Source organism: Chiloscyllium plagiosum, unplaced genomic scaffold, assembly GCF_037043375.1.
Source record: "Chiloscyllium plagiosum isolate Xiang-an unplaced genomic scaffold, Cpla_swu_hap1 HiC_scaffold_12, whole genome shotgun sequence".
Lineage (NCBI taxonomy): Eukaryota > Metazoa > Chordata > Chondrichthyes > Orectolobiformes > Hemiscylliidae > Chiloscyllium > Chiloscyllium plagiosum.
This window is the reverse complement of record NW_028270150.1, coordinates 28,147,529-28,169,917: the sequence shown is the minus strand read 5'-3', so window position 1 is coordinate 28,169,917 and position 22,389 is coordinate 28,147,529. Positions and strand designations below refer to the sequence as shown.

General features: G+C 38.2%; 1 protein-coding gene across 1 annotated transcript in view; it reads left to right on the top strand.

Annotated features, from left to right (window-relative positions):
• The window catches only part of rcan1a (regulator of calcineurin 1a), a 79,796-nt gene extending 58,235 nt beyond the window's left edge, over positions 1-21,561 (top strand). The window contains exons 2-4 of the mRNA XM_043701286.2: positions 16,558-16,731; positions 18,830-19,001; positions 19,776-21,561. Coding sequence (XP_043557221.1) covers positions 16,558-16,731; positions 18,830-19,001; positions 19,776-19,957 — 528 coding nt within the window. The 3' untranslated portion in view covers positions 19,958-21,561. The remainder of the gene's footprint in view (positions 1-16,557; positions 16,732-18,829; positions 19,002-19,775) is intronic.
• Positions 21,562-22,389: the final 828 nt, after the last annotated feature.

Sequence of the window (22,389 nt, the reverse complement as noted above, 5' to 3'; positions counted from 1 at the left end):
CCATGCCTCCTGACTTTCTGCATAAGCCTACCATGGGGAACCTTATCAAATGCCTTACTAAAATCCATGTAAACTACATCCACTGCTCTACCCTCATCCACATGCTTGGTCACCTCCTCAAAGAATTCAATAAGACTTGTAAGGCAAGACCTACCCTTCACAAATCCGTGCTGGCTGTCCCTAATCAAGCAGTGTCTTTCCAGATACTCATAAATCCTATCCCTCAGTACCCTTTCCATTACTTTGCCTACCACCGAAGTAAGACTAACTGGCCTGTAATTCCCGGGGTTATCCCTATTCCCTTTTTTGAACAGGGGCACAATATTCGCCACTCTCCAGTCCCCTGGTACCACCCCCGTTGACAGTGAAGATGAAAAGATCATTGCCAACGGTACTGCAATTTCCTCTCTTGCTTCCCACATAATCCTAGGATATATCCCGTCAGGCCCGGGGGACTTGTCTATCCTCAAGTTGTTCAAAATGTCCAACACATCTTCCTTCCTAACAAGTATCTCCTCTAGCTTACCAGTCCGTTTCACACTCTTCTCTTCAACAATACGGTCCCTCTCGTTCGTAAATACTGAAGAAAAGTACTCATTCAAGACCTCTCCTATCTCTTCCGACTCAATATACAGTCTCCCACTACTGTCCTTGATCGGACCTACCCTTGTTCTCGTCATTCTCATGTTTCTCACATACGCATAAAATGCCTTTGGGTTATCCTTGATCCTATCCGCCAAAGATTTTTCATGCCCTCTCTTAGCTCTCCTAATCCCTTTCTTCAGGTCCCTTCTGGCTATCCTGTATCCCTCCACTGCTCTGTCTGAACCCTGTTTCCTCAACCTTACATAAGCCTCCTCCTTCCTCTTTACAAGACATTCAACCTCCCTCGTCAACCAAGGTTCCCTCACACGACCATTTCTTTCCTGCCTGACAGGTACATACATATCAAGGACACGTCGTATCTGTTCCTTGAAAAAGTTCCACATTTCCACGACATCCTTCCCTGACAGCCTATGCTCCCAACTTATGCTCCTCAGATCCTGTCTTACAGCATCGTAATTACCCTTCCCCCAATTGTAAAACCTACCCTGTTGCACGCACCTATCTCTCTCCATAACCAAGGTGAAAGTCACAGAATTGTGGTCACCATCACCAAAACGTTCACCCACTAACAAGCCCATCACTTGTCCCGGTTCATTACCGAGTGCCAAATCCAATATGGCCTCCCCTCTGGTCGGACAATCTACATGTTACTAATCCCAATCTTGCACCTGACTTCAGTTTTGGTACAGATGCACTCTCATTTGAACTTTTTAACCTTACAACCACTATATTGGATAAATGGAGGTTGTAACATATTAAAATATATTTTTAATTGGTTGAGAGTCTTGTTTCAAAATTGATCTTTTTTCCTTGCTTTTGTAAAGTAGTAACCCAGAATTGTTCATGGAGTGTTCCTAAGAAGTAGGTGTCCAGAAATGTTGACAATTATATAGAATTTAAAGAACAGAAACAAGCCATTCAGCCTATATACACACGCCTGTCTTTCTGGTCCACATAAACCTGCTCCCCTCCTATTTTTTCTGAGTACATTTAAATTGTAATTTCCTGTGACCTTGCTACAGATTTGAATTGTAAAGGCCATCTTAAATCTGGGGTCAACTGTTATTAAATTGTATGGATTTGTCAAAAATTCTCTTGTCTATTTTTCAATATAGGGCAACCTTTGGTCCTTTCTTGCAATAACCTATTAGAACATCATTGTGACACACAAACCCTCAAACATGTTCTGAGGTTTATTAAATCTTTATTAACTTGTATCTTAACTCAATTTAGCTTCCTTTCGATGCAAATTCCTTGATGCTCTTTCCCAATAAATATCCAGTGATCTTGATGTTTTGAAAATTTAATTTGACCCACCTCAAAAGTCATCTCTCTCTCTTATATTTGGACTCTCAACTTGCCTGAAACCTGAATATTAGTACCTTCTTATGATACCCAGGCAGCAGCCTGAATTGAATTGAATTTATTGTCACGTGTACTGAGGCGCAGTGAAAAGTTTTGTCTCGCGAGCAATACAGGCATATCAGCCTGGATCTTCTATTGCTGAAGTGTTGACCAGAGTTGCACATTAGCACCAAGTGAATGTCCTGATGCCACTGACTCCGCAGAAAGTACCTGGGAGGTTGCAACTTTTAATTGGTATTTTCCTGAGAAAGTCCCTATCCCTGAGTTGGAGTCAGAGTTTGGAGAGTTCAACTTATTTACCTCCATAATTGCCCGAAAGGTTTGTTTTCTAGAGGGATTAGCATCTGCTGTAACTCTGTGACTATAAGACTGATACCCCCATTGAATAACAGCAACCAAATCACCCTGACTCTACAACAGTTTCTCCTCCTTTTTCTCCCTCTCCCCACTTCCATGGATAATGGACCAGAGTGAATCTGACTCATCCTCAACCCTCACTCACTTTGCTGCCACCCTGCCCCTCACCTGTTAACCCTTGCATAGTTGGCTACTCTCCCCATAGCTTGTTAAAGTGACTTTGGTACCTTTTTAAATGTCTGTTTACAGCAACTAGTATTGTTAAAAGCAGATGGGTTCCTGGATTCCAATGCTGAGGAAGACATCTAGGACAGGCCAGTAAGTGAGCAGTGTTTAATCTACAAACGGTCAGAAGATCTGGATCAAGTGGCACAGTCATCAATTATTATTTGAGAGCCTTTAATAGTTGCATTTACATTATAAATTGTAATCTATATGGCATTTACACATTTAGGAGAGGTTAGAAAATGCTTTTCTTTCAAAGGTTTATTAGAATATAGAATATGTTGTCCTGTGATACTGAAATTGAATAGATTGCTGCATTTGGATGAAATTGGATCTGTGCAGAAAAAAGAGACGTATGTTGGTAAGAGTAAATGTCTGTGATGTGGACTGCCATCATTTCCTATACCACCACTTTATAGGTTCTTGTATTTTCCTGTTTACTGTGTTGAGTATCATTTTACTGCATAACTTACCAGCAGTGTCAACGCCATGATTTTATAGTATAAAAGTACAATTGTGACTTAAATGTTTAATTTTGCCTTTTTGTCTCAAATGCCAATTTAGCACCTATATTGATAAAGAAAAATTAGTTTTGTGTGTTTGTTTCACTTATTTTAATTTGTTCTTGAGACGTGAGTATTGGTGGCAAGGTCAGCATTTATTGCCCATCTTTAATTGCCATTGAGAATATGTGCATGATACTTTGTTACTGATGCGTGAAATGACGGTGAAAAATGTTGTACATCCAAGCTAGCTTTAAAGATTTGTACTGCAGCAAATTTGTGGGAATCAGTGGTGTAAGTGTATCTTTTGTAGATGGCTACAATCCTGAACTTGTTATGCTTTATGTCTTCCCGAGATTGCTTAGCAGGAAGGTGCCGTGCACACAAAAGCTATTGACTAATTCTATGTATTGCATTGCTCAATGTTTATGTGCACCAACTGTGTTGGTTTTGCAACCAAATGTCCAGAGTGAAATGGATATATCCAATGGAAATGAAGGTTACACACGTTTTAGTTGAATGACTCATGACTCCTGGTGACTTTGATTTTATGTTAGTGTAATGTTTTTTTAAAAAATGAGACAAACTCTGAGACTCATTTTCCTTTTCGATTGCTCAGTATGTGATGAATAATTTCAGAATACAGCTTGTAATGAGCTAAGTTTCTGACTGTATTAACAATGTTATGAAATATACTTTCTACTCTTTGCCCATTCACAGCAACACGTTCTAGTTGCTGATTCATAATTAAGTATTCTATAGAGGCTGACATGAGGGCAAACTCTTGCTCAACTCCATTTAGTTCTAAGCAAATAGCTTATTCATGCCTTGTCTTGTCAGTTTTTCTTTTGAGAAAATCCTGTATTTATGCAGAATAACAGACTGAGGAAAAGCCCACTAAATGATCCAGTCTGACCTATACAATTGTAAAATCATGTTCAGTAGAATATGCACACTTTTTTTTCCACCCCATCTGAAAGGTTCACAAGTTCCTAAGACAAGCAAAATAATCACTTTTTAAAATTTAGGCAAACTAGTGAAAAGCAATATTGTAATTTCTTGCCTGACCATCCCCAAGATGATTTAATAAATGAGGTAACAAAAATCATGATTACCATTCTTGAGATACTAAATTTTGTATAAAGAGACCTTTGCCCTTGCCACAAATAGGTCCATTTTGCACTCAGAGTACTTCAGCCAATTGACAGCACCAAATGAGATGGCACCCCATTTTTCAGAATCGCTATTTTGGAAAAAGCGCTGCCTCCAAACATCTAATTGAGATCCGGCCTTGGGTATCTTGAGGCCCTAATTCTTTCCTATTTAGTTTAAACAGACTTGTGTACACCACGCAGTCTTATTTGCTTCAGTGTCTTTTTAACCTCTAATCACATTTGAATTTTCTTAACATGGTAGCAAGATGTAAATCACAATTTGGCACATCTGATAACAACAAATACACCAGAATGAAAAATGTAGAGGTAAGAAAAACCCAGATATCTACTTATGACTATAACAGCGGTTTGCTATGAGGTAAGATTCTAAACCAAAGCATCCTAAAATGGAATGAGAAGAACATGACTAATTTTTGGTCCCTTCCCATCATGCTATTGTCTTCTATCCATGTATCTAAATTCTTTACTTGTGGCACGTTTCATTAGTAGTTCTTCTACTTTAGTATAGATGACAGGGGTGTAAGGTACGTTTTTAATTTCTTGTTTTCCAATCCCACCATGGTTTTGCCCTTTTGCCTGTCTCTTGTTACAAAGATGATAAATATTCAAAATTACTAAGAGAACTAAAGATTTGAATGATCTGGAAAATAGATTTATTTAAAGTATTGTGGAAATATCTACTACTTTAAAATAGGTCATGTGAAGTTCACTGTGGACACTAGTTTTGTTTTGTTCGAGTCATCCTGAAAATCACATGACTGAGAGCTGCTTGCTTTTTTCGTAGAACCCTGAATTGACTGTTTTGAACAGTGACTGACTTGGAATTCTCATTTTATGGCTTACTTGGAGAAATGTCTGCTGAAAACATGCTGAATGGGAGAAAAGCTTGCTATGAGCAAGCTGTCTAGCTGATCTGACCCCATTTTGAAACAGAGCCTATTGTTGAGTTCAGAGTGAAACCAATTTATTCTTTTGAAAGAGTGATTGAAGAAGATTTTTCTGAGCAAGCTGTCTGTAAGGCATCAGAAACCATAGTTTACTGGAAGTAACTTAACCATGTGTCAGTAGATGAGGGCAACCGACTGCAAAACATACATTTTAAACTTAAAAAAACTACGGATGCTGGTGATCTGAAACAAAACAAATTGCTGGTGAAACTCAGCAGGTCTGCCAGTTGTCTGTGGGGAGAAAGCAAAGTTAATGTTTCGAATCCAATAACTCTTCAACAGAGTCCACGGGAATTGGCATCTTTTAGAAAAAGGAAATGGGGCTGTAAAAGCAACTGTCATCTCTGTTGATACAATTGCTCTGACAGGATTAACTTAAATGTTACTGATTCTAGTTTTACACTTGATTTTTGTTTCTGCTTGTTAATTGTACAGATTAACACATTGCATTTTAGTCACTCAACTACTGTATTGGATGAATGGTGATGAACACAATCGCTGTGTTCTAATGGACTTGGAACATTAACTTGGCTTTGTTCCCACAGATGCTTCCAGACCACCTGAGTTTCACCATAAATTCCTATTACTGTCAATGTTTTAAGCTTTTGCTGTCAAAAATAACCATTGGCCAAGGTGTTATTTCAGAAAACCTCTCTCTACAGACAAATGTGTTTTCTCTTTTCCTGTAGAGAATGTTTATGTTTTTCTTTGTGCTGTAGAGATATTTGGAGGACTGAGTATTTATTTTTGTTTGGTTGATTTTTAGTAAATTTGAAACCTGGTGTATATATAAGGTATTTATTTGGTCATCTTGGTAACTTGGAAAGGTATTTTTGTTATGTACAGCGAAGTAGTGAAACAAGAGTGATGATGCATTCCCGCATCTTCAGTCATAATGCTCGGTACCCAAGTCTTCCATCATAACTCTCAGTACCCCAGTCCTTCAATCCCTGAGAGATTGATATTTTCTATAACAACCTGTTCAGAAGATATAACACATCTCTGGAGCAAGGTGGGTCTTGAACCCAAGTTTCCTGGCTCAAAGATAGCAACATTACCACTTTGCCACAAGAGCCTTGTAATTGCCTTTGTTATAATGCATGTGAAGTTTGGAGTGGGGTATAACCGAAAGAAAAAAACTTAATGTTTTTGGTCTTTTAATCAACAAAGGAGGTAGCAATGTACTTCATAAATATTGTCAGTGCAGTGAATGTTTGTTTCGGGTTACCTGTGTGGAAAGGAACGTTTGTCCTGATGAGACTGATATTTAACATTTATTGCAGTTAATACTGTATTGTATTGGAGCTCAATGCTCCACAAACAAAAATATATCCTGCCTTACTTGAACGCATAGGTTCAGTTTTGCACAATACATTATTCAGAGGACCTTTTAACAGAAAATGTTGTTTGACATTTGGCTGTGATTGTATCCAAGTTTAGTTAGAAACTGAAAATGTTAGAAACTCTCATCAACTCAGGGAGAATCTGTGGAGAGAAAAACCAAGTATATGTTTAAGATGAATGACCTTATACAAGAACCAGTTTTTCTAGCTTTTAATTATTTCCAATTTCTGGCATCTTCAGTTGTTTGCAAATAAATGTCAAAGCCAGTTCTTAGACTATTTACTGAAATAGATGGAACAGACAAACATTAGGATTGATGGAAGAATACCCCACACTTTCTTAAAATCTTCACTTTACATTTCCTGCTGTGCTGGCAATGATCTGAGTGGACATATTGCCTAAAAATCTGCTTAATGGGCAAGGCCCTACTTATTTTATTAGGCTGCAATTATGTTCCTTCCTCATTTTCAGTCATCTCCTTCCTTGTTCCCACAAAGTAAATATGACACATATTTTCCAAATGTCTTGATTTTCCACAGAGGTATGTGCATATTTCTTGCATACTTCAGTAGCTGATATTTAATTCCTCTTTACATTTTCCAATTGACATTTTATTGGTTACTTCTTAATTAGCTGTCAAGAGGAATGTTCTCATGTTCATATTTGAGCTGTGTATCATGTTTTTATTCCCTCTACTTTACTTTATCTATGATTATTTCCTGGAACCTAAGATTGTTCATGACTTATTTTTTAAATTGCTAAATTTATGTAGAATAGAATCTACAGAAGAGAAGCAGACCATTTGATCCAAATAGTTTATACCACGGGGGAAAGAGTAGGATCCTGTGTCCTGGTTACAACAAGGGCAATAGAATTATAGCCCACGGACTGCATCAATTCAACAAGGCAGCTCCCCAATGTCTTCTCAAGAGCAGTTTGGGTTGAGCAATAAATATTGACCTAGGTAGTCATGCCCAGGACCCATGAGTGAATCATGTATTTTTTAAAAATCTTTACAGTATGTCTAATTTTCTGTCTTGCTTTGTTTTCAGTTTGACCTTGAAGTACAGGTTAGGGGTCGCAGTTGGTTTTCTTTAATACATAACTGGCTTTTGCTTCACCAACATTTTGCCACCTTACCCACCCCCATTGCACTCAACAAGAGTTCAGCTTTCCTTGGCCCAAATGTGATCTGGAGCTGGTTGTATAGCTGTCAATCATCTACTGTCACCTATTGCATTCAGAAGATATCAATTCTCTAACCATTAAATGTAATGCAGGGACACCTCTAAATGCCTTTCAATCACTTGGAAATTTTTCAATATGTTCTATGAAATTTATAAACGCACAGATTGTATGTGCAGTAGTGCTGACAGTTTCTTTATTTTTAATTTCAAACAAGGTAGTTAAATTCACGAGTTGCCTGACTAAAGCAAAAGGAAAGAGGGTTTGGAGATTCAAGGGTGACTTGTTAATTTTCCCACTGTTCTCTTTTAATATCTTCAAAAAACAGAGTTTAATGATTTATTCTTGTTACTATTTGACAGATGTTTTAACAGTGTAAAATTTTCCATCTCAGCCAAGCCATTCAAATTAACTGCATATTGTGGGTGTTGAATGGAATTACTGCTGATGGAAACTATGTGCAGAACCAATGATAACACAGCTGCCAGGCAACATCAGCTGTTTTTTCCATCTTCCAGTGCAAAGCTAAGCTGATTACCATAGATATCTTGACTAAGTGCTGATGTCACTACTTTCCATTCGAAGATCATTTTATCCTAGTTGGAAGGTGCAGGTTTTGTTTAAGAATTTGCTGTCTCATACCGTAAAGCTCCTGAGGGCAAACACTACATTCTGTATAAATTAGAGTAAGGCACAACTACTTGTAATTCAAACAAGTGTCAGCAGCAGCTCAGCACTGTTTTGCTGGTTTACAAATCAGACCTTGGGAATCTTTTTCTCAAGAAACCATGCATTTTCAAAACCTTAACTGCAACGTTATTTTAATTGCCTGCTTGCCTGATTCTGAAGTCTTCACTGATGTTGATGTTCGGGTAAGGAGTTGGCTTAATACATTTTTTTTAAACATATCAGTTTAGGAATGACTGTTTCAAGCTATTGCATAGTTTGTACTCCTTGCTATTGCCATAATTTAGGACACACTTGACTAGCTTTGTGTATATGATTATTGTTAAGAATGTTTGGCATTTTGACTTGGAGAGAATTCGTAGTTTGTGCTTGCAATATGGAATTGTTATTGGGGTGATCTGATCTGGGGTTTCTAATACTCTCAATAGCTGTGGTGTGAAATGAATATCTATCTACATTTTAAAATCTTTTTTTGCAAAATTGTTCCTGTTATTCCTGTTCATTTTAATATACATGTGTTTTGGGCAAAGAAAACAAAACTGTGTACAAACATAAATAAGTTTATCAGCTGAGTGTGTGGGAGTTAATGGAAAAGTAGGTAACATCCGTGTTTCTAATAAATGAGGAAGGGTTTCATGAGTAGTGCAGAGACTGGTGACTGCACTGTCCCAGTATATTATTTCAATATCAGTATATTGTATCACAATCAGGCAAATTGACCAAGCATAAAACTTTGTGCAACATACTTTATTCTCAAGATATTTGAAAACAAACTGTAAAAAAAAAAAAATTCCCAGAAATACGGATAGCTGCATATTTTCTCAGGATGCGATTAGACCTTTTGCACAATTTCTAAATGGAAGACCTCTTTGTTACATCCCACTTTTTAAAAAAAGATTACTCAAGTTAACAGTGGATTATCTGAAATTATTTGTTGGTAGGAATTTATGAACAGAATTCCTAACCTTTTCTGACATCTAACTATAACCTAAGTAAAGGTTCTAATTGTTCACTGTAATAAACTTAAGATTTAAAAAGAGCATTGGTTAGCATGTTTAAAACCAATGAACCCACTTACGTAAGCAGCAGTATGCTGTGCATAAGATGTGTATCAGGTATTATTTTATGCTGCAAATGTGGTACATAATGTAGTCCCTTTTGTTGTTTTGCTATTGTGAAAGAAGTACTTTCCATTGCTAAATAGTGCAAAATGTTTCAATGTCTAAAATTTGAAGTAAAACGGAGGAAGATACAGCTAGTATATGCATTAGCAACCTCAAAAGCATGCTTTATGTTTTATTTTTCCATGGTACGGATATTAGATATATGTGATGAGTGTGAGAAGTATGTTTGGGGCAGTCAGAAGGTTTCTGGTGTCTTTACATATTTTACAACAAATTGATGGTTGTTAACTGGAATTGAAGCTTTGAACAGCAGAAGTGCTTAATGAGTACATCTTGGGAACATACTTGACTACATGAGAAAAATTATTTTATGTTATATAGCTGCTAGCACTTCATGTGCTAATACTAGGATAAAACAACATTTATGGAAAGGCCAAATAAAATGTGTTGTGTCATTGTTATGTATGCGAATTTGCATTGCAAGTCGCCTTATCCTCTAGTATTGACTCGGTGTTTTCCGAGGTTTAAATTGAGCACATGTAGTTGGGCCTTATGGTAGTCCTGAGAACCACTGTGCAATGTCAGCAGTTTGTTCAGATATGTACTCTGACTTGGTGCCACAACACACACCGTACTTAAAGCTTTGTTGTCTAATTGTTCTGGACATATTAAGACCTGCAGGGACTTTGTAGTATTAGTGTTGCCATGGGTTGGATGAGATCTTCGCGTGGTGTCTTGGCAATATTAACCCTTCAATCAAAACCTAAATCAAGATTATCACATTATTATCATGTAACTATTGTGGGCCCTCTTTGTAAGCAAATTGGCTGACATATTTTCTACATTACAACACTGCAAAAAATATTTAATTAGCTATAAAGAACTTTGGGATTACAAGTCCTTTGGTAGAAAGGCCTGCTGTGCTAAAAGTGCTTGTATAATGCAAGTTGTTGCAAAAGGTGCTATATAAATGCAAGTCTTTTACTATTGAAATATACTGTGAAACTTCCATTTATCAACTAGAATTTAATGGGAGATCAGTATTGTTATTGTGGGTAGCTGCCCTTAGGGGAGTACTGTCGTATAAGCCATTGCCGAGAAATTCCAAACTGGCAAATTTGACAAGTGACTGTAAGTAGAATGAAAGGAATGCAAGTGGATCTGCAGTAGTGATAAATGGGAGTGGTTAGCTGCTTAAGGAAGTGGAGCAGCTTATTAACATTTGTTTTCCCTGACTTACTTTTGAATCTTTGTGACTCTCTGAAGGTATTTGTTGTGTTCCTCGTTGCTAGCTTTGTGCCTTGCATCCATTAGGGGATAAAACAAGTGATCTTCTGTGAGTCTTCCTGATTGATCACAAATCTACTGTCAAACTAAGAATGCGTCTCGAAAGATTATTTTTAAAACAACAAAGACTTGCTTTCATATATTAACAAGGTGCTATATGAAAATGTCCTGAGGCACTTGAAGTATGCTGCCAATCAAATTCCGCTCTGAAACCACAAGAGAAGAAATAGAGACCAGTGATTACTGTAAATGTAAGACACTTTGGGGTGGTTGGCTGGTAAGGTCACCATTTGTTTGCCAACCCCCACCCCCGAGTGCAGTTAAAAGGCAACTATACTATTTAGTCATAGCCATAGGTTTTTAACTGGCTCACATAATTTGCAACTTTATTATGGATTACAACCTTTTTCTGGTTGGAGGTAAAGAGTGTGAAATACCCTTAACACCATCTGGCAGAATTTCTTGGACAGGTTAGTGGGGATGTAGTGGATGTAGGTAAATCTTGGGTGATTTGATATTCTGTCTCACATCGAACTTGTGCTGGTTTAACATGGGGCATCATGCATTCCTCCAAAGGTGCAGGATATCACCTGAATCTATAAACTGGCACTGACAGGTCAATAAAGTTAATGATTGATCGTATTTTGACATTTGTGCCATTTTGCCCTGCTTTCAGGCTTACTGAGCTCACATGGTTTGTTGTAGGATAGGTATTAAGTCTATGATTCCATATGTGTTGTACTTGCTCAGTTTCTGTGAGCAGAGGAGCTGTTTGGCCTCTGAATGCACTCTGCATTGTAAATGGCACAAATTGGGAGCAAGGGAAATGGTATGCTATTGTGGGAGGTTCCATTGGAAAATGTTGCGCTTTATAAATGAATTATACAGTACTTGTGCTGACTATTACCAGAGCATTCAGGAAATGGAGGGTTTAATTTTACAAGCCTGATGTTTGTTCCTTTCGGATAACCTTTTTAGTTAGCTACTGACTTGGACAAAGCATTTGAGGAATTGTCTAAACTTAAACTCTGAGTGAGTCAGAATGGAAAATTCCAGTTACCAATTAGTCTGGGAATGGATGTATGGTTTAATTATGTTTATAGTTGTGCATTTCAGAAATTGAGTGGACTGAGAGTTAAATATTGATATAGACTATATGAATTCCTTGTGAAAAGACATTGGTGAGTTTAAGCCATATTAGTGAGGAAACCAACTGATTAAAGGTATATTTGCGTTGTACAGGATTTTAGGATTTAATTTTTACTTTTTTAAGATTCAAGTGAGCATTTACTTGCCTATTCGAGCTGGGGAAAAGATTTATTGTATGCCCTTTAACTATTGAGTTGGTTAACATCCATGATGGACTATAGTAGCCGTTATCTGAAATGAATAGGCACAATAGTGAATTTTATTTTGTATTCTAACACATTTCTGTTCCATTGTTGAAGTTTTTCACCAAGACAGAGATTTACCATATTTATTTTCAAGTGGACAAATTCAAGTTGTAAATTATAATCACATAAGGCAGAAGATTCAATTTAGATTAAGATCACTTCATTTACAGAGCAGTAAAACAATGAAATTTAACTTGGCAGCATGCAGGAAAATGATTTCAAATTGGAGATAAGACAATGTCTAATGTGTTGGAATTCTATATTCTTGTAGAATTTAATGTTTACTAAAAAATGTGTTTTGGGCATTAATTGGATTTTTTTATTTCCTCGTGAGGTCTGGCACCATTTCCTAATGGCTGATGTGGCTGGGTGCAGAGCCTATGATTCCATCTGTCCCCCTACTTGACATTAGACACCTGAGCTAGATTGTTTAGTGTTGGCTCAGCTCAGTTTATTGATCCCCATTCCTCTCCAATACAAAGCCTGCCTGCTTCCACCCTAAGTAGTATAGATCAGTAAGGATTGTGAAGGTTTGTAGCTCAGGTTGAGGTTTAGGGTGTAGGTTTGCTCGCTGAGCTGTTGGTTTGATATCCAGACGTTTCATTACCTGGCTAGGTAACATCATCAGTGGCGACCTCCAAGTGAAGCGAAGCTGTTGTCTCCTGCTTTCTATTTATATGTTTGTACTGGATGGGGTTCCTGGGGTTTGTGGTGATGTCATTTCCTATTCGTTTTCTGAGGGGTTGATAGATGGTATCTAGATCTATGTGTTTGTTTATGGTGTTGTGGTTGGAGTGCCAGGCCTCTAGGAATTCTCTGGCATGTCTTTGCTTAGCCTGTCCCAGGATAGATGTGTTGTCCCAGTCAAAATGGTGTTTTTTTCATCCGTGTGTAGGGCTACGAGGGAGAGAGGGTCATGTCTTTTTGTGGCTAGCTGGTGTTCGTGTATCCTGGTGGCTAACTTTCTTCCTGTTTGTCCTACGTAGTGTTTGTGGCAGTCCTTGTTATGGGATTTTGTAGGTGACGTTGGTTTTGTCCATGGGTTGTGCTGGGTCTTTTAAGTTTGTTAGTTTTTGTTTGAGAGTGTTGGTGGGTTTCTGTGCTACTAGGATTCAGAGAGATCTTATAGATTAGCCTGTCTGCTGCTGGAATTTATATTTTATAGTCTTGACTCTTGATATGTCCAGTGTCCTCATACCTGGACTTCATCCTTCATTAGCTTGAACACACGCCCAAACCTCTGCTGATATTCTCACTTGTACCAAGCCCTGTTCAACCATCAGCTCTCTGGTTGCTGTTCATGTTTATTCTTAGTCTTAAAATATTTAATTTTAAAAGTCTTTACCCTTGTATTTAAATTCCTCTGTAGCATGGTCTTACCCTTGTCTTTTCAACTCTTTCAACTATCCCTGAACCTTTCGCTTTCCAACTCTAACGTCTTGTGCATTCCCCACTTTGTTCACCCATTATTTGGCTGTTGTGCCATTAACCTTCAAGCTTAGGACACCCCTCCTTAAATCTCTGTCTTTCCTTTTACTGTTCTCTGTAAGTTCCACCCCTTTGTGATATGAAGGTTTCGGGACTATGTCTAGCTGTAGAATGGAGGGGTAGATGGGTCCTGTAAGCTGGATCCTGGAAGTAGTGGAAAGTGGAACACTTAACCTGGTAGGTCCAGCGATCCCCATCTGCTCGAAGTTACGAGGCTTCCTGGGTCTTGGCCAGCATTAAGTCTCAAATGATGGATTGATGCAAGATTCATTAAAATATTTAAATTGGCAACCTATCGCCTGGAAGTAGACCCTGTTTCCAGTAAAACCATTAAAAGGCATGAGTTTGAGGTCATGGTTCAGATTTTTAACGCTAGCTTTTCACCCAATCCAAACTCGGTTCTTGTTTTGGGATTAATATGTCCTCAGCTAAATGAGGATAGATAGAAAGGGAAAAGCATAAAAATCCATAAGGTGGAGAAAATGCCTGTGATCTGGACATTTTGATTGAAGAGAAAATTCGAGTCTACATGTAGATATGCAGATCACCTCATCATCGATATTAGATAGAGGTTCCACTTTCTTGTCCCATCTTCATAAACACTAGCTGCTCATTCTGCAATACCAGCACATAGTACCAGACAGAACGTAGGAACTGTAGCTTAGACTTGGAGATGCTAAAACTAAAATTAATCTGAGGAGACAACAAACTATCTCAGGCTGTGCAATAATTCAGAGGAAAACGGACCAATTGAATGGGCAGGCAGTGTAAACCAATGAAGATGTGAGAATTTCATTTATTTCTGATGGATAAGCATGTACAATGAAAACAAAGTTGAAAGGCATGGGTGAACGTAACATATGAGGAACTCTGGGTCTATACTCGATGAAGTTTAGAAGAATGGGGGGTGGATCTAATTGAAACTTACAGAATACTGAATGGGCTGGAAAACGTGGATGTTAGCAAGATGTTTCCATTGGTAGCAGAGGCTAGGATCTGAGGGCACAGCCTTGAAGGGAAGACCATTTTAGAATGGAGATAAGGAAAAGATTCTTCAGCCAGAGAGAGTGATGAATCTATGGAATTCATTGCCACAGAAGGCTGTGGCGGCCAGGTCATTGAGTATATTTAAGACTGAGATAGATACGTTCTTGAGTATCAAGGGGATCAAGTGTTATGGGGAGAATGGGTTTGAGAAACTTATCAGCCATGATTGAATGGTGGAGCAGACTCGATGGGCTGAATGGCCTAAGTTCTGCTCCTATATCTTATGATCTTATGGAGCATTAGAATCTAGGAATTCAACTAACCTTTCTTCAAAATAGATGAAGCTATAAAAAAGAATTGTTTTCCAAGGGTTGCTATTAGGGGTGGTTTGGGTTCACTCACTACAATCTTCCTTGGTATCTTTTCTTCAAAAGCACACTGGTGTATGATTTTGTGAAAAATAGCCATTGCCCTTGCGTGGAATTGTGAACTGCTCGAAGGAAATGCCACAAGATGATTGTTAGTGAAGTAAACCAGGACAAATTGCCATTGGAAAATGGAAACAAATGATCAGGAGCAAGCATGCTTCTCTTGCATTCACCCTGATGATACTGAGCTTGCCAATTGCTAGCTTCGTCCAGCTAACTGTAAAAGGCAAAGTCATTGTAGTCCTACTCAACTATCAACCTGCTCTCTCATTAGAGAGAGACGACTGGTGGTCATTTAACCTCTGGCTCGCCATGTCTCAGGCGAGGAGGCAAGGTTGAGAAAGTGGGATATTCATGGAAACTTCAGCTATATGGGAATTGAGCCCACGCTGTTGACGCATTCTGTATATCCAGCTGTCCAGCTAACTGAGCTGACCATCCCCCATCTAGCTGAAGGCTGGATGTACATCTGCTGGCCTGATAGAGGTGTGCAGCCCTGAAGACTGGCCCCGTGCGTTTTACAGCAAGGTATGCAAAACCGATTCTCTGTAGGTTGAGATGGAGGAAATGGAACTTGGCAGCATTATTGTGATTGTTGTACTGCTCAATAATGAAACATTATCCTTTCAGTGATCAATATTGATATGCATTGGAAACAAGTCATAGTCCTTTCAACATATGCCAACACTGGGCAACTAAAGGTTACAAGCTTTTTTATTTCAAGACCGATGTATATGTTTTTATTTGTAAAATGAAATGTAGCTTTTATATTCAGATGTACAAAATCAGTTGCTAAGTGTTATCTTGTGCAAAAATGTTAAGTATGTCAAAATTGGTTTGGCCACTTTTATGTTGTTTATGGATTTTTTTTAAAAAAATTGCTCAGATGCCTTCATGGGAAAGATGAATCATTTGAAAACAGCTGATATCTTTGAATTCACAAGCAGTAAAAATAAAAATAATTTGCATGAGGGCTCTTGGGTGCAGTGGTAGTGACTGTACCTCTAAACCAGGAGACTCCAGGTTCAACACCACCTGCTGCATAACTATGTTACCACTCTTACCCCCCAGTTAATGAGCTTATTATCTATGTCCTGTAATCCTGCGTTGTCGTTAGTGGCAATCCAGAAACATGCATCTGTTTATTTCTTGTGGAGAACTGATCAGGATACTGCTGCCTATTTGGCACCATTGATAAACCACAGGGTCCAAGAGATCTGATTATGTTCCCCCTTTGAGCCCAGAAAACTGATGGGAAAATCAGAAAATTTGTGGAACTCTGTAGAGAATTTGTTACGGTAAAGAAATTTATTTTTCTTCCTTGCCTTTGATCTGCCTGTTTTTAGTGATAATAAAGTGACAGAGGACTGTGATTCAGATGTCATGTTGAAAACTGCTAAACCTGTCCTGCAACTAATTGCTTGGAATTTAACCATTGGTTTACTCTCTTGACAGGATGACTTTGAGACACTATTCAGAGCCTATGACAAGAATGTGACCTTTCAGTTTTTTAAGAGCTTCAGGCGTGTACGGATCAACTTCAGCAACCCCCTTGCAGCGACTGAGGCCAGAATTCAACTTCATGAAACAGAGTTTAATGGGAAGAAAATGAAACTGTACTTTGCACAGGTAGTCCTTTCTACTTCTATAATTTTAAAGCAAGGTCTTTTTATTAAATCTATTTGCTTAAAGTGTTTTGAAGTCCTTACAGATTGGGTTTTTGTACTTCTATGAGACCTTATCCTAAATTAATGCTGAAAAAAACCTAAAGGTCAACTTTTTCATACAGAGGGTGGTGCGTGTATGGAATGAGCTGCCAGAGGACGTGGTGGAGCTGGGTACAGTTACAACATTTTAAGAGGCATCTGGATGGTACATGAATATGAAGGGTTTAGAGGGATATGGGCCATATTGCTGGCAAATGGGACTAGATTAATTTAGGATATCTGGTTGGCATGGACGAGTTGGACTGAAGGGTCTGTTTCTGTGCTGTACACTTCTATGACTCTGTGACAAAATGTTCACTGTTGAGAACATGGTGTCTGAGAATAGGGCTCTTGCACAGTTTGTATCCTGACTAGAGGGAATTCCTGGAGTTTTAGATGTGAAAACTTTGGAGTTTCCAGTCCCAATAAAGTTCAGTTCAGACTGGTTAGAAATGAACTCGGTGGGATGAGATGTGTTCATTGATAGCAATGGAGAATTGCATACAATCTATTAGGAGTGGGCTGATGCAGAAATAGTGACTTGAGATGAAACTTAAAGAAATGAAACTACTGTATGGGGAATAGGCAGCAAAAATGGGCAAAACTTGAACTTGAGGGAAGGCTTATAAGGCATCAAGGAGAAATTGGAGTAAGTGATGTCACTAGTTTAATAATTGAGATGCAGACTGGTTACATATGTTTGAATCCCACTATGTCAAGTGGTGAGTTCAGTAAAACATTTGACTTAAAATAAGTAGAGTCTGAAACTATGCAACCACTGTCGGTTGCTATAGAAAGCCACCCAGTAATGCCATCCTTACCTGGTAGGCCTCCATGAGACTCCAGATGCATAGCAATGTGGTTGACTCTTGTCTGCTCTTGGGAAATTAAGGATAGGCAATAAATGTTGGCCCAGCAGTGACATCTATGTCCCGTGAACAAATTACTTTTTTTAAGTGAAAGTGGGAAAGAACGTACGGCTGAAAATCAGGTGAAAGGACAACAAATGGCATGGAGTCTGTAGGTGTGTGACTGAGTAGGCCAACTCTTGACTCTTGTTTGCCTGAACTGCTTGGCCTGTGAGGTGGTGGTAGAGATTGCAACTGACCATTTATATCACTGAAAGGACCATACTGACAGCTGTATGTGTTGTGGAATAATAGCACAGATTTCACACATTTCTTCCTCCTTGGATCTGACCTAGAATCTGTAGATTCCTACAGATACTACATGGGTCTGTGCCAGGAGTCACCAGATATTGTTGCCATCATAATGGCAGATGAGACCAATTATTGTTGATTTACCTTCATATTCAGTACCAGTCAACTCATAAAATACTGTGAATGAAGTGCATCTTACAGGTAATCAGCATCAATTGTAATCAGTTGTTTATAAATCTTCTCAAAACTCGCTAAGGTGATCGGCGTTATTGTTAATCAGGTCTTTTTTATATCACATTCATGCCATAAAGCTGACATTGCTGCTATCTACAACAATCTTCTTGAGTAATTAAACTGATTGGGGTGGTGACATGTAATACATAAAACCAGTAAAGACAGTGTGGGAGAAACTCAGCAGGTCTGCAGCATTTGTAGAGCGAGAGAGAGAGAGAAAAACAGTTGTTGTTTGAGTCCAACTTGACTCATCTTCAGAATTACATCTGTGGAGTTCCGAACACAGGTCACTGGACTGGAAACATCAACTCTGTTTCTCACTCCACAGATCCTGCCAGACCTGCTGAGTATCCCTAGCACTTTGTCTTCACTGCAGATGCTGGAAATCTAAAATGTTGTCCTTAAGATTCCACACTGTGCATCCTGGACCAGTTTCGCAGTTAACAATAGCCACTTTGTGTCTGAAAATTAGATTCTGCTGTTTGGAAAATGTACTGTTGAGTGTTTGAAATAGAAAACTTCTGTTCTTAATTTCTATTTAACTTTGTGCACAAGATTCACTTGCAATTTTCAATTTAAAGCTAATTGCAGAACATTTTAAAATGAGTAATGTGATTTTTCTTTTAGATCCAGAACAAGTCTTTCAGTAAAGGTAGCCCACACCTGGCTCCACCACATCCAGAAAAGCAGTTCCTCATCTCTCCACCAGCATCGCCTCCTGTTGGCTGGAAACAAGCTGAAGATGCCACTCCGGTTATAAACTATGACCTGCTGTATGCAATATCTAAGCTGGGCCCAGGTAATCAATGCAGTTTGCTAGGAGCTTGCTACCACTTATTTCTCTCTTCCTCTTTCTCCCACCCTGATGCATTTTTCTTTTGCACAATTGAAACATAACTGCAGATTTTCTGCAAGCACATCAACACTCTTTAAATAGTGAGTATTTTGTGGTGAGCTAGTGGTTTGATTAAATGTGCCCATTTATAACTTCCATTCTGTTAAGTACGTTTCTGTTTCACTGAGAAATTCAAATGTATAGCACCAGTTTCCTTTATTTTGTACATAGAGAGAAGATATCTTTTATCCGTTCCAGTGTAATCCCTTCCTTCTGCTTGTTAGGGATATTTAAGGTTTTATTCCAGATTACTGTGGTGACAAGCAAACTAAAAGGGGGAAGAAAAGAGAACTGAAATGGAAGAAATGTATCGAGAGGGTGTGATGACTGTTAAACTATGATGAATATTTTTTGAAACAACTGAAAGGAGATGAAGGGAATAAGTCCCCTAGTGCAGACACACCAAGTTTGTAAGAGATAAGATGAATGATCAGTTAAATGGAGAAATTATTGTCTACTGTCAGTTTTGCGATTTGAAAGCTTGTAGATTATAAGAAGAAAGAAGGGCGAAAGATAATTTGCTGTTATTCTTAGAAATAAAAATTTGTTATAAGAGGTGCTAGTAAGTCCCAGTCAACACATTGATATATGGTTTGAATGATGTGTTAAATCTTGTGTCAAATGTAAGGTTTTTTTTAATATGTGGTTAATATCCAGTCTGTTTTGTATCCTGTACAGGAGAGAAATACGAATTGCATGCAGGTACTGAGACCACTCCCAGTGTCGTCGTTCACGTCTGTGAAAGTGACCCAGAACTGGAACAGGAGCAAGAGGAGGAAGAAGGCAAAAATCGACCTAAACCAAAAATCATTCAGACAAGACGGCCAGACTACGCTGCCAGCCATTCTAAGCAAAAGTGAATTTGACCACTTTTTTTTGTGCGCTTGGACTCCTCATGTAGAGAGCGATCACACTACTGAGTTATAATGCGGATACTGGACAGAAAGCAATGTAACTAGTGAGAATGATTGAGTTCCCAAACATATAACTGTATGCGTACTGATAGGCAGAAATAATATGGGAAATTTGTACTGTATAAATTCTGTTATGTTTTCTGCTGCAAGCCTGCACATAATTTGCTGAGGCATTAAATAAGGACAGCTGGAGAGAGCAGCAGAATGGTTATGGTCCACATGAAAATGTTGTGGCTGTGGTTGGCACTGAACAATTTTTGTTAGTTGTCTGTTCTATCATTTTGGTGTCTTTGAATGTTGGAATGACTTCCCCCCACGGTTTTACTTCATTTGCATATTGTTGCAAAATTGCAGTTAATCATGTGGTGTTTAGAGTGGCCTGCTAGATATTTGCAGTAGTCCTTACGAGCAGAGCCAGCATGTTTGGAATTTTGGCATATTCAATACTTAAGCAGGGAGGTGAACTTAATTGCAAACAGTAGCTGTTGCACATGTTAATTCAACCACTTATCAGGATCATTTTAAGTATCTCTGAGTTACAGCATTATCTTTTATCAAAGTGCATCACAACGGGCGGGTGAGTTGATGATTGATACACACCCTCTTGTGCTTTACCTTTGTGTATCTTCTGCAACATCGCTACCTATCTCCTTGTGCTAAAACTAACCATATATACTAAAGCACAGGCTATCGTGTGGAAATATTAAAGATTCATTATCCTGGTGGATTTTTTTTTAAATTTACTGGCACAAGTCATGTGAGCTGTTCCGATTGCTTCACAGTGTATCATGCATGACCAATTCCACTTTAGATTGTCCTTTTTTTTATTGTTTAATGTTAGCGTTGAACATAGATACTTAAGCCCATTGTATTATGTTTCTCCTGACTGGTTTACCTGCACAGTGAAGGACTGCAGTGCTGTGTGCTTTCAGAATGATTAACGTTCTTAATTATTTTTTGAACTTCATAATCCAGAATGAAGGCCAAATCCTGAGGATAGTCACTGTATGGAATGGATTGAATTTCAAACCAAAAAAGCTCTCTGAGTGTGGTCATTTTTTTTCCCAAACCACCTACCAATTTTAGTTTTGAGCAGGTTGGGAATAAAAGGGGACTAGATCATATGAATTTATGTAGAAAGCTAGAAAAGTATTTAAAAGTATGAGACTCGCTATCTGGGAGGAAAAAGCAGCAGAAATAAGACTTATTAAAGCAATTTGTTGTAACCAATTCAATTCTATATGTACCACTACATTTTAACATGTTATCATAGCCTGAAATTTTGGTTATTTGAGCTATCCATTGATTACTTGTTAATGTGACTACCTTGAGTAAATGTGGAAAGTACAAATTTACTAATTTGTGATGTCTCGTCACAGTATACCCATCCTGTGTAAAATGTTCAAACCTTTCAAGCTGTATCTCTAAAAGTGTAATATCAGTAAACTATTAAATTATTGGGATTGTTCTGTACATATTGTTCATATTTGTACAGATTGGAATAATTGGGCAAATGTGGGATGTTTACAAATAAATACATTTGCTTTAAAGACCTTGTTAACTTTTTTTTTATTTATATCCATCACGTCTTCCTTCAAAATGGAAGTATTGAATCCAAGGTTGATCCTCAGCAAGATGGTTGTTAATAATGTTCTAGCTGTTTGATTTTGATTCTGCCTCTGGTACTGACAGTGCTGATTTTTAAAAATGCATATGTGTGTAAACCTGTTAATGTCTGTGGACAAGTGAATAACATTAGTTGAAGTTTCCTTTTTTGTATTATATTTTCACTTAGTTTTTATTTCCCATTTCTTTGAAAAGGAGCTTTCTGCAACTTACTGACTTTGATCTATTTTATCTCCTTGAAGCTTCGAAGACTCGTATTTCTCAGCAAAGATATCTTACGATATTACGTAAGGATATTGTGGAAAAACAGAAAATGCTCCCTTCTCATTGTCCCCTCTGAATGTACCAGTGGACAAGTGGTTTTTATTTGAGGGCATCGCTGGCTAGGTCAGCATTTATAGCCCATCCCTAATTTCCTTGGAGAAGGTGATGGTCAGCTTTTTTTCCCTCTCTCTATTTTCCTCCACAATGTCTGTTCACTTTCCACGATGAGCTGGTTATTTAATACCTGCCAGTGAATTCTTTCAATGGAAAGAAAATGGGTTAATGAGTGAGGCCTCATTCCTTACTGAAGCACACTTCTTAGTCATATTTATTATCACCTGCCTTGCTGAAATCACTGTGCTGGTGTGCTTGCCCTAAACATCAAATTGCACCTTGAATTCTCTTGTCTATTTCTGATCTTTTCTCAAGAGAACTTCTCCTTTCCCATTCTCCTTTTAAAATCCTAACTCTCCAGTGAACTGCCTCCT